The sequence below is a fragment of the Schistocerca gregaria genome, chromosome 7, assembly GCF_023897955.1.
Source record: "Schistocerca gregaria isolate iqSchGreg1 chromosome 7, iqSchGreg1.2, whole genome shotgun sequence".
Classification (NCBI taxonomy): Eukaryota; Metazoa; Arthropoda; class Insecta; order Orthoptera; family Acrididae; genus Schistocerca; species Schistocerca gregaria.
In genome coordinates, this window is record NC_064926.1 from 192,926,386 (window position 1) to 192,939,390 (window position 13,005).

The following is a 13,005-nucleotide window of genomic DNA, read 5'->3' on the forward strand; positions in this document are numbered from 1 at the left end:
GTCATGGGTATAGTTATCAGATACCCCTTGCTTAGTAATTTCTTGACCAGATGCTACGTTTTTAAGAATGTTTCTCATATATTTAACTTCTGGTTGGAAAGATCAATATTTCTGTAGGTTGCATAGCAGGTTTGGTGCTTTAACAGAGGCCTATTGTAGGCTTCATATGGGCCCAGGATGCTAGCTTTTATGACGCAGTGCCACAGACATTATGACAGAGGGCTCACAGTCCCCCCTTTAAATATTGCAACAGTTAACACACATGTGTGCTGTGTTTTCCAATATCCAGCAGCTCTATTAAACAGTAGTGGAGATGAACTTGAACAGTTGGTTCAATGGAAAGTTGAAACACAATACTGAGACTATGGATAGCTGCTTGAGCCCAACTTTATACATATGAATGGGGTAGTAGTGCCAGTTGCATGGAACAAAGCATGTGTTATGGCCACTGTCTTACTAGGAAAAGTCACCAGTGTGGGATCGAATTTTTGAAACTAACTATGTGTAGGTTAGGGTCCCAACTATCACACCCAGCAGCTATTCACCCTTGTGGGCCCTCATTTGTGGGTAATCGACAAGAAGATAATTCAGAATGTAGTCATCGTCTTCAGTTCAAAGATGAGTTTGATTGCAGCTCTCCATGCTACTCTATCATGTGCAAGCCTGTTCATCTCCAAGTAATCACTGCAACGTACATCCTTCTGAATCTGCTTACTGTATCCATCTCTTGGTCTGTCTCCCTCCGACCCCCCCTCCCCCCCCCCCACGCTTCCCTCCAGTACTAAAATGGTGTGTCAGAATGTATCCTACGAACTGATCCCTTCTTGTAGTCAGGTTGTGCCACAAATTTCCTTTCTCCACAATTCTGTTCAGTACCTCCTCATTAGTTGCATGATCTGTCCATCTAATCTTTAGCATTCTTCTGTAGCACCACATTTCAAAAGCTTCTATGCTCTTATCTCTAAACTGTTTATTGTGCCACATTCCACACAAATACTTTCAAAGACTTCCTGACACTTAAAACTATACTTGATGTTAAGAAATTTCTCTTCTTCAGAAATGCTTTTCTTGCCATTCCACTCTACATTTTGCATCCTATCTACACTCCTGGAAACTGAAATAAAAACACCGTGAATTCATTGTCCCAGGAAGGGGAAACTTTATTGACACATTCCTAGGGTCAGATACATCACATGATCACACTGACAGAACCACAGGCACATAGACACAGGCAACAGAGCATGCACAATGTCGGCACTAGTACAGTGTATATCCACCTTTCGCAGCAATGCAGGCTGCTATTCTCCCATGGAGACGATCGTAGAGATGCTGGATGTAGTCCTGTGGAACGGCTTGCCATGCCATTTCCACCTGGCGCCTCAGTTGGAGCAGCGTTCGTGCTGGACGTGCAGACCGCGTGAGACGACGCTTCATCCAGTCCCAAACATGCTCAATGGGGGATAGATCCGGAGATCTTGCTGGCCAGGGTAGTTGACTTACACCTTCTAGAGCACGTTGGGTGGCACGGGATACATGCGGACGTGCATTGTCCTGTTGGAACAGCAAGTTCCCTTGCCGGTCTAGGAATGGTAGAACGATGGGTTCGATGACGGTTTGGATGTACCGTGTACTATTCAGTGTCCCCTCGACAATCACCAGAGGTGTACGGCCAGTGTAGGAGATCGCTCCCGACACCATGATGCCGGGTGTTGGCCCTGTGTGCCTCGGTCGTATGCAGTCCTGATTGTGGCACTCAGCTGCACGGCACCAAACATGCATACAGCCATCATTGGCACCAAGGCAGAAGCGACTCTCATTGCTGAAGACGACACATCTCCATTCGTCCCTCCATTCACGCCTGTCGCGACACCACTGGAGGCGGGCTGCACGATGTTGGGGCGTGAGCGGAAGACGGCCTAACGGTGTGCGGGACCGTAGCCCAGCTTCATGGAGACGGTTGCGAATGGTCCTCGCCGATACCCCAGGAGCAACAGTGTCCCTAATTTGCTGAGAAGTGGCGGTGCGGTCCCCTACGGCACTGCGTAGGATCCTACGCTCTTGGCGTGCATCCGTGCGTCGCTGCGGTCCGGTCCCAGGTGGACGGGCATGTGCACCTTCTGCCGACCACTGGCGACAACATCGATGTACTGTGGAGACCTCACGCCCCACGTGTTGAGCAATTCGGCGGTACGTCCACCCGGCCTCCCGCATGCCCACTATACGCACTCGCTCAAAGTCCATCAACTGCACATACGGTTCACGTCCACACTGTCACGGCATGCTACCAGTGTTGAAGACTGCGATGGAGCTCCGTATGCCACGTCAAACTGGCTGACACTGACGGCGGCGGTGCACAAATGCTGCGCAGCTAGCGCCATTCAACGGCCAACACCGCGGTTCCTGGTGTGTCCGCTGTGCCGTGCGTGTGATCATTGCTTGTACAGCCCTCTCGCAGTGTCCGGAGCAAGTATGGTGGGTCTGACACACCGGCGTCAATGTGTTCTTTTTTCCATTTCCAGGAGTGTATTTTTCCTCCTCTTCCTTTCCCTACCACCGAATCCCATTCCGCCGTGACTATTACATTTTCGCCTCTCTTAACTTCTCTATAATTTCTTTTATTTCATCATACATTTCTTCAATCTCTTTATCATCTGTGGACCTAATTGTCATGTAAACTTGCAGTACTGTGGTAATTGTTGGCTTCATGTCTATCTTCTGTACAATAACTTGTTCACTATGCTGTTCATAGTAGCAAGGTATCAGATAGATTATATAATGGTAAGACAGAGATTTAGGAATCAGGTTTTAAATTGTAAGACATTTCCAGGGGCAGATGTGGACTCTGACCACAATCTATTGGTTATGAACTGTAGATTAAAACTGAAGAAACTGCAAAAAGGTGGGGATTTAAGGAGATGGGACCTGGATAAACTGAAAGAACCAGAAGTTGTACAGAGTTTCAGGGAGAGCATAAGGGAACAATTGACTGAAACAGGGGAAAGAAATACAGTAGAAGAAGAATGGGTAGCTTTGAGGGATGAAGTATTGAAGGCAGCAGAAGAACAAGTAGGTAAAAAGACGAGGGCTGCTAGAAATCCTTGGGTAACAGAAGAAATATTGAATTTAATTGATGAAAGGAGAAAATATAAAAATGCAGTAAATGAAGCAGGCAAAAAGGAATACAAACGTCTCAAAAATGTGATCAACACGAAGTGCAAAATGGCTAAGCAGGGATGGCTAGAGGACAAATGTAAGGATGTAGAGGCTTATCTCACTAGGGGTAAGATAGATACAGCCTACAGGAAAATTAAAGAGACCTTTAAAGAAAAGAGAACCACCTGTATGAATATCAAGAGTTCAGATGAAAACCCAGTTCTAAGTAAAGAAGGAAAGCAGAAAGGTGGAAGGAGTATATAGAGGGTCTATACAAGGGCGATGTACTTGTGGACAATATTATGGAAATGGAAGAGGATGTAGATGAAGATGAAATGGGAGATACGATACTGCGTGAAGAGTTTGACAGAGCACTGAAAGACCTGAGTCTAAGCAAGGCCCCAGTAGACAACATTTCATTGGAACTACTGACGGCCTTGGGAGAGCCAGTCCTGACAAAACTGTACCATCTGGTGAGCAAGATGTATGAAACAGGCGAAATACCCTCAGACTTCAAGAAGAATATAATAATTCCAATCCCAAAGAAAGCAGGTGTTGACAGATGTGAAAATTACCGAACAATCAGTTTAATAAGCCACAGCTGCAAAATACTAACTCGAATTCTTTACAGACGAATGGAAAAAGTAGTGGAAGCCGACCTCGGGGAAGATCAGTTTGGATTCCGTAGAAATACTGCAACACGTGAGGCAATACTGACCTTACAACTTATCGTAGAAGAAAGATTAAGGAAAGACAAACCTACGTTTCTAGCATTTGTCGACTTGGAGAAAGCTTTTGACAATGTTGACTGGAATACTCTCAAATTCTGAAGGTGGCAGGGGTAAAATACAGGGAGCGAAAGGCTATTTACAATTTGTACAGAAACCAGATGGCAGTTATAAGAGTCGAGGGACATGAAAGGGAAGCAGTGGTTGGGAAGGGAGTGAGACAGGGTTGTAGCCTCTCCCCGATGTTATTCAATCTGTATATTGAGCAAGCAGTAAAGGAAACAAAAGAAAAATTCGGAGTAGGTATTAAAATCCACGGAGAAGAAATAAAAACTTTGAGGATCGCCGATGACATTGTAATTCTGTCAGAGACAGCAAAGGACTTGCAAGAGCAGTTGAACGGAATGGACAGTGTCCTGAAAGGAGGATATAAGATGAACATCAACAAAAGCAAAACGAGAATAATGGAATGTAGTCAAATTAAGTCGGGTGATGCTGAGGGAATTAGATTAGGAAATGAGACACTTAAAGTAGTAAAGGAGTTTTGTTATTTGGGGAGCAAAATAACTGATGATGGTCGAAGTAGAGAGGATATAAAATGTAGACTGGCAATGGCAAGGAAAGCGTTTCTGAAGAAGAGAAATTTGTTAACATCGAGTATAGATTTAATTGTCAGGAAGTCATTTCTGAAAGTATTTGTATGGAGTGTAGCCATGTATGGAAGCGAAACATGGACGATAAATAGTTTGGACAAGAAGAGAATAGAAGCTTTCAAAATGTGGTGCTACAGAAGAATGTTGAAGATTAGATGGGTAGATCACGTAACTAATGAGGAAGTATTGAATAGGATTGGGGAGAAGAGAAGTTTGTGGCACAACTTGACCAGAAGAAAGGATCGGTTGGTAGGACATGTTCTGAGGCATCAAGGGATCACCAATTTAGTATTGGAGGGCAGCGTGGAGGGTAAAAATCGTAGAGGGAGACCAAGAGATGGATACACTAAGCAGATTCAAAAGGATGTAGGTTGCAGTAGGTACTGGGAGATGAAGAAGCTTGCATTAGATAGAGTAGCATGGAGAGCTGCATCAAACCAGTCTCAGTACTGAAGACAACAACAACAGTAGCTTATCTGTGTTCCTACTTTTTAACTCATTATTAAACCTACTCCTGCATTACCCCTACTTGATTTTGTATTTGTAACTCTATATTCACCTGACCAGAAGTCCTGTTCCTCCTGCCACTGAACTTCACTAACTCCCACCATATTTAGCATTAACCTATCCATTTCCCTCTTTAAATTTTCTAACCTACCTGCCCAGTTAAGGGATCTGATGTTCCACGCTCCGATCCATAGGATGCCAGTTTTCTTTCTCTTGATAATGACGTCCTCCAGAGTATTCCTCGTGCGGAGATCCGAATGGGGGGAATATTTTACCTCTGGTATATTTTACCCAAGAGGACGCCATCATCATTTAACCATACAGTAAAGCTGCATGCCCTCAGGAAAAATTACAACTCTAATTTTACCTTCTTTCAACCATTTGTAGTACCAGCACTACAAGGCCATACTGGTTGATGTTACAAGACCAGTCAGTCATCCAGACTGTTGCCCCTGCAACTACTGGAAAGGCTGCTATCCCTGTTCAGGAACCACATGTATGTCTGTCCTTTCAACCGATTCCCCCTCCGTTGTGGTTGCATCTACGGTGTGGCTATCTGTATCGCTGAGGCGTGCAAGCTTCCATGTGATCCATGGGTCCTGGAGGGTGGGACCTCCATGCTCTAGACCTTTAAAATTTTTAAAACTACATAAAGTGGCTTATTTGTTAAAAAGGTACATCCGTGGTGTGCGGAAAGTTGGTTGTTCGAATCTCATCAGATCCTTTAAAGTTATTTATTTTTAAATCTTTATAGAAATGAATTTGATACTTATTTTTATGTAAGTAATTGATTCAAATGTAATTTTATAAATAATATTTTTTAAATTTTTAATCATTTGTCATTTTAATCATTGTATTAACTATTTCATGTTCTTGTTTGGTCTTCCAGTCATTCTTTTTTGCTTTTGGACACCTTTTGCTTGTAGTTTTAATTACTTTTACATATTAACTTTGATTTAATTTCTTCCATTTTATCATTTTATGTTTTCATGTATTTAATTGCAGTTGTGCAGAAGTGACACTACAGTGCAGTGCAAGTCACATGGTTTGTGCACAAAATTTTGTAACATTGTCAAAGTGCTTCTTCACCAGCTGCCAGAGGCACTGTAATCTATGATGCTTGTGCACTTACTCTTAGAGTAGTTTCTTATTTCGCTTTTGATTAGTTACGGAGTTGCTTTTGAATATTGTGTGTTCTAATTTTCAGGTTGATTCTACTTCCATGTAAAATGTCTCAAGGTAACATTTATTATTAACCAACTCTCTGTGTGTTTGATTGAAGTGCTACCGCTTCTGGTGTGAAGAGTCTCTTTTGCTATATCTGCGGCTAATAGTCTGGATCCCCATTCGACATGATGTGTGCGTCGACGGATCCCATGGCTTCGTTATGACAACTCACCATTTAGGCAAAGGCAGAGGTCCCGAGTTCGAGTCTCAGCCCGGCACACAGTTTTAATCTGCCAGGAAGTTTCATAACAGCGAACACTCTGCTGTAGAGTGAAAATTTCATTGTAGAAACAACCCTCAGGCTGTGGCTAAGCCATGTCCCCACAATATCCTGTCTTCCAGGAGTGCTAGTTCTGCTAGTTTCGCAGGAGAACCTCTGTGAAGTTTGGAAGGTAGGAGACGAGGTACTGGCAGAATTAAAGGTGTGAGGACGGGACGTGAGTCGTGCTTGCGTAGCTCAGTTGGTAGAGCACTTGCCCGCGAAAGGCAAAGGTCCCTAGTTCGAGTCTCGGCCTGGCACACAATTTTAATCTGCCAGGAAGTTTCAACTCACTATTTGTTTGCCACCCTTTTGGCCACGTAACCTGGCTTAATGGTTTGCACATGTGGAAGCAAGTTTTCTCTATGCCTGAATAACAGCAGACACAACCAAATTTGCAATCATTATGAGCCATCTGGATCATACGTACATAATGGAGATTGAAGGTGTGATCACCACTTCACCTGTGACAGAAGCATATGGGAATTTAAAAACAGAATTGATACAATGGATTACCACTTCATAGGAAGAACACATCAGAGAAGTAATGGATTACCACTTCATAGGAAGAACACATCAGAGAAGTCCAAAACCAATAAGACACAGGCAACAGAAGGCCCTCACAATATTTAGTAAGTCTTTTGTGCACACTGTGAAGCAGTCTTTTGCATCCCAGGTGAAAGCCATTATTGCATCGCAAACCAACATGCCTTTAGACACTGTAGCAGAGTTAGCTGACAATATATTCGATGCTATAATGCCTGCACCAGTGAGTACAGTGGCGCCGGCGTTCAACAACTTGTTGTCACAATTGATAACATGGGCCACTTGTGATATGCTGTCCACCACAGTGGATTTACTGACCAAGGAGATGGAAGAATTATTGACTTGGCATGACTGCAACAGACACATGGGTAGTTATCACAAGCAATCAAAGAGCTGCTCATCTACCACTTCTTCAATGCCAGGTACTTAAAAGCCCTCTGTTTGCTGGTTTCACAGGAGATTAGGGACTGGGTAAGCAAGTGTATGATACCCTGCTCAGACCCAAATGTCAGCTGCAATTGGATTTAGGCATGTTGACTGACTGCTGGGCATCATCTCGGCACCTATTTGTCAGTGATCGTAAGTCCTGGCAGAAATATCTCATAGACATTGCTTGTGACTTATGTGTGTTACCACGTTAAAAGTTGCACAGCAGGGGGCCGCGCGCTCCCTTCTGTCTCACTGCCACCAAAAATTAAACTATATTGACGTACAGAACACTGTGAATCAGCCTAGACCTCGGACTGTGATGTGACTTTAAATGGGATTTCACAGTTTTATCCTTTCAAAGGACTCATCCTGGTAGTTGCCTTGAGTGATTTAGATAAATCACGGAAAACCTAAATCAGGAAGGCCAGATGCGGGTTTGAACCATCGTCTTCCAGAATAAAAGTCCAGTGTGTTAACTTCTGCACCACTTTGCGTGGTGGAGCAGAAAGGCTGAAAACTGAGAAGCAGATGCTAAATTGTGCTCCAAAGATGGTTGAAATGCACCTAAAATTGTAATATATACCCTTTTTGTTGTTAAATGAGAATTTATTTTGATGACATACTGCGTAATTTCCTCTTTTTCAACATAGGACAGAATCACAGGGCTCTGTATTGATCTCCTAAACAAGCTACAACTGTTACAATTGGTGTTCCAAATCTCTGCTTAAAAAAAAAAGAAAAAAAAGAGAGAGAGAGAGAGAGAGAGATATGTTCATAATGTAGCTGTGTACAAATTAATTCATGATGTGAATTTAAAATGACTTGTTCCACATTATTGTGATCCCTGGAACACGTAACTAACTGATTACTTTCATTTCTGATCCCAGGTATGTTCAGTGGGTATCAGGCCTGGGGGAACCACCCAAAAAAGGCAATATTTTAGTGTTCAAAGACAATGAGGAAAAACCTGCACAGCATAAGCGTAAGCATTGTCCCACTGGAATATGGCATCTTGAAGCTTTTGTAGTAGGGAACATACATGAAAGCCATATTTCCCACAAAAAATGCAGTCTCATTTCTTATAATGTGCTTGAAGAAGAGATTGTAAATCTCATTAAGTGGCAGTACACACTATAGCATCACCCTGTCAGACAATGAGGAAAACTGCTTTCAACATTCAGCTTGTTCACTCCAATTATGTCCACAATATGAAAGTTAGAAACTCCACATTTTTATTTAGAAAGCATTTACAGAATGTGATTGTAGTCTGGAAATCATCTCTGCTTAATGTCCGTAGAATATGGACGTGACATAGAAGTAAACCACCATTGCGTAGGGTTCTCGAGTACTTCTGATTATTCCAGAAACCCATGGTATTCTTCTTCTGGAAAGATGTGGCCTCAGATTTATTGCAGGAAGTATCTCTGTGCTTCTGTCATATCTAACACAGAGTCTAACTTGCAAGTTATAAGCTTGAAAGCTTACACATTACCACTACTTCCAATCCTTGCCTACAGACACTGAAAAACAGTCATGATAAAATGTATAATCTTGATCTCTTTCTGCATAAAGCTTGTCAGTTACTCTGGTGACATTCTCCAACTGCCTTACGCATAGAAAATCCTTCTGTGATAGAACATTTCCTAATTAAACAAAAGACAAAAACACATTAAAGATCACTATAGAAACCTGTGATAGTGTACCTCCAGAATGCTGCTCATTAGACAGAAGTGATGTCACTATCAATGAAGGAATGCAAGCCATGCTTTGTAGTGCCAGTAATCTCCCACATTTTTGTTGGAGGTGGTATGGCATATTGCCAGTCCACAGGTGTTTTTTCTTTATAAATAATTAATGGAAAATCTCATATAAAGATGTGAAACAATTACTAACAAAGAGATAGAGGGGCTGGCCAGTACTTACCTCAGCTCAGTACAGCCGATAGAGACACAAAAAACAACCGAAAATTTAAGCTCCTAGCTTTCGGAATAAATGTTCCTTCATCAGGGAGGAGAGAGGGGAAAGAAAGGGAAGAAGGGAAAGTGGATTTAGTTACTCACAACCCAGGTTATGAAGCAACAGGGAAAGGAAAACAGGGAAGGTAGCAAGGATGGAGGCATGGTTGTCAGAGGGAAGCATCTTTGGCTTCCCTCTGACAACCATGCCTCCATCCTTGCTACCTTCCCTGTTTTCCTTTCCCTGTTGCTTCATAACCTGGGTTGTGAGTAACTAAATCCACTTTCCCTTCTTCCCTTTCTTTCCCCTCTCTCCTCCCTGATGAAGGAACATTTATTCCGAAAGCTAGGAGCTTAAATTTTCGGTTGTTTTTTGTGTCTCTATCGGCTGTACTGAGCTGAGGTGTTTTTTCTTTCTTCTTTACCCTCTCCATGGTGTTATCCAATTGGCAAAAATTGCAAAAAAAATTTTACAAGAATACTTCATTTTGATACATCTGTTCAACGGCATTAATTTTGTGCCCACTTACCATTGGAAATACTGATCTTGAGTCCATTTCCTCCAGCTTCCGGGGTGTAAGGTTTTCTCTTCTCTATGCTATCAGTTTTCTAAATCAATGCATTTCAGACAAAAGAAGAAAGGATACAACATTTTCAAGAAAAATGACCAATAAGGTAGATCTGGAGGGAGATGGGGGGGGGGGGGGGAGGGAAATACACACAGAGAGAGAGAGAGAGAGATAAGAGCACATATGGGTGACCGTCTGTTCGTCCATCTGTCGACCCGCCCTTCCTTGCTAGCACATGATGCAGCATTAAAAATTAAATTATTATTTCTTCTTCATTGGAAGTCATTTGTAGACATGTATTTCATCGTAACTGCTTCTTAAATGTAATTTGTTATGGGCAACGAAGGAAGATTATTTTAATCCATAAGTACTCTTAATTTCTGTAAGCTGTGTGTGTAATTTGCTTGCAAAATGTTAATTTTGCAGTCATAATTTTACATCATAAAATTTTACTGTTATTAATTACGTTTAAGGTAGTTGAATTTATTGTAAACTTTTCCACTTTTTCAAGGTTTTCAATAGGATTTTGTCCATCTTTAACAGGTTTTGGCATTGGAATTAAGAAGCGCATCCTCTATGGCTTTTTGTTATAGTGTCTACATTTCATTTTATTTTCCATTTATATTAATAACTGAAGTAATCTTCCTTCTACAATTTTTATGCAAGATAGGGGTGTTGATGAGATTATTCCTTTGGATCTATGTTGTCATTTGGAAATAAGTAATTTATTGTGCAACCTGAGCTTCTCCTGGCGTAAACTATGTTCAAAGTACTTGCGGGCATTCAGCCAGGTTGAATTTTCGACAACTGCCTTGAAAATGGCGGAGTGTGCATCCGCCGAAATATCGGCAGTTGTCGATATGCCCGTAAGTACTTTGAAGTAATTTATTATATCCCTAAAACCCCTTTTTGTTTAAGTAATGAATCCACAACCTTCAAGTTTTCAATAACCCTGTGTGGCTGTAATTGTTTTACTAATTTAGAGTGGCACACTTGATTGTACCACTAGTTTTCTGTCACTTAAATTGGTGCCTATATCATGGAATCTGTAATGTTTCCTCTGCAGCTGTACACTGTGCACCACCACCAGCAGCAGCCTCAGCAGATACCAAACAACAGGATGGCCTCACAGAATGTGGGGCACACATTTGCAGGACAAGTGCAACGGCAGGCAGTGGGGATGCAGCATGTTGTGCCAGCAGCAGGAGTGTCCGTCACGCACACCCGTGGCCAGAGCCCGCACAGTTCCAGTGCGCAGATGATGCAACACTCTGGTGTGCAGTGGCACATACCACAACAGGGCGTTGGATCTAATGCCAACGGACATGCTTACCCACCTGTAGCACGAGCTGCACAGCCACAGGGGCCGGTTGACGAGTCCTTCAAAATCACGCTGAAGTCACAGGTGCAGCCACAGGCACAGAGGGTGACAGGAGGTACAGTGCCTGCAGTCGCTCAAAATCAAAATGGAGAGCTGTCGGGGAGGGTGTCATCAGCTGTAACCTCTTCTGTACCAAAGACGCCTAGCCCCAGCCAGGGGCGTTCAGAGGATACAGAGAAGAGCCTCGATAACCTCTGTCAGGTGAGTTTTGGCTTTTAGTGGACATTCTACTGTCACAGTATTGTTTCATTTGTGGTGTGTTTGTAAAATAGTGAGCAAGACTTTTGGAGTTGTTTGAAACTAACCAGAATTTGAATCAATATTGTTCCCAGAAATGAGCCCTAATTTTCAAATAATAAGAATGACTGTTATGGCTACTATGACGTTTGAATAAGCAATTCAGTGAACTTTTTGAAAAGTCAGCTAAAACGCGCGCGCACACACACACACACACACACACACACACACACACACACACACACACACACACACACACTCACTTTAATACCCATGTTACCATCTGTGTTAAAGGCTAGAATAGATGTTGGTAATTGTGTACTTCAGTAATAAAACCAGTAGCAGAATATTTCATTTATGGCTTGACGGATGGGAACCCAGTTAACCTCCATCATTGCAACAAGAAAGATGCTTTGAATGTTGGGTTTCTGTATTGGTTAACATTTGCATATATCTCTCATAACTTACGTGAACCACTTATGTTTAGGCTTCCAAAGGTGTGACCAGATGGTCAAACATCATATCAGCAGAGATACTCAGTCAAATCAGAGTTGGCATTGTTGGTGATTTCTCATTGAAATCCAGTTTTTGCTAAACAAACATACAGTAGTGAACTGTGAATCTTCCTTGGGCAACACACTGCATACTTTTAGCAGTATGTACAAAGATGTATTTCAGGCACAGCATTGCATTTGTGTACGTTTCAGTGTGTGCTTAAGCAGTTTAATGCATCAGTGGAAACATAAAGGCTGGCCAGTTCCTTTGACTACATGTTCATCTCCCACAAACCCCTGTGGCTTCTTTTTGTAGGGTTAAACCAAGTTAATGGGTTACAAAATGTCGGGAATTGTGAAGACATGAGGAGCATTCAGAAAAAGACCAAACTTTTGAAATAGAGCCTCAGCTGGCAGATTCAATTGCTTACAGCGGGTGAACAAAGAGTCTCCTTGTTTGCAAAAAGTATGCATGGCTTGGACAAAGATCAAGATGATTTTGGTCAGTTGATTGTGGTTTTTTTTTAATGCAAAGGTAATTACCATCAGGAGTTTGTACTGCCTGATCAGATAGTAAACAAGTAAGTACACAAAAGAATTTTAATGTGTTTGAGGGATGCTGTGCAGAGGAACAGGCCTGAGTTGCCTCAGCTTAAGCATCACTCCTCATCTGCACTATCTCGAAAAACATTGATAGTCCACCTTATTCTCCATACCACGGCCCAGCAGACTTTTTATTGTCTCCTAACCTTAAAACTGTGTTGAAAAAAAGAAAAAAACACATTGTTTTCAAACCACAGAGGAGATTCAGGACAATGTGTGCAATGTGACAAAACACCTGTGTGTCATCCCGGAAAGTGTTTTGCA

At 42.3% G+C, this 13,005-nt stretch overlaps 1 protein-coding gene across 2 annotated transcripts in view; it reads left to right on the forward strand.

Annotated features, from left to right (window-relative positions):
* LOC126281260 (transcription intermediary factor 1-beta) overlaps window positions 1-13,005 on the forward strand; it is a 124,995-nt gene that overhangs the window by 48,030 nt on the left and 63,960 nt on the right. For both annotated transcript variants that reach the window (XM_049980062.1, XM_049980063.1), the window contains exon 10: window positions 11,093-11,608. In XM_049980062.1, the coding sequence (XP_049836019.1) occupies window positions 11,093-11,608 (516 nt within the window). The remainder of the gene's footprint in view (window positions 1-11,092; window positions 11,609-13,005) is intronic.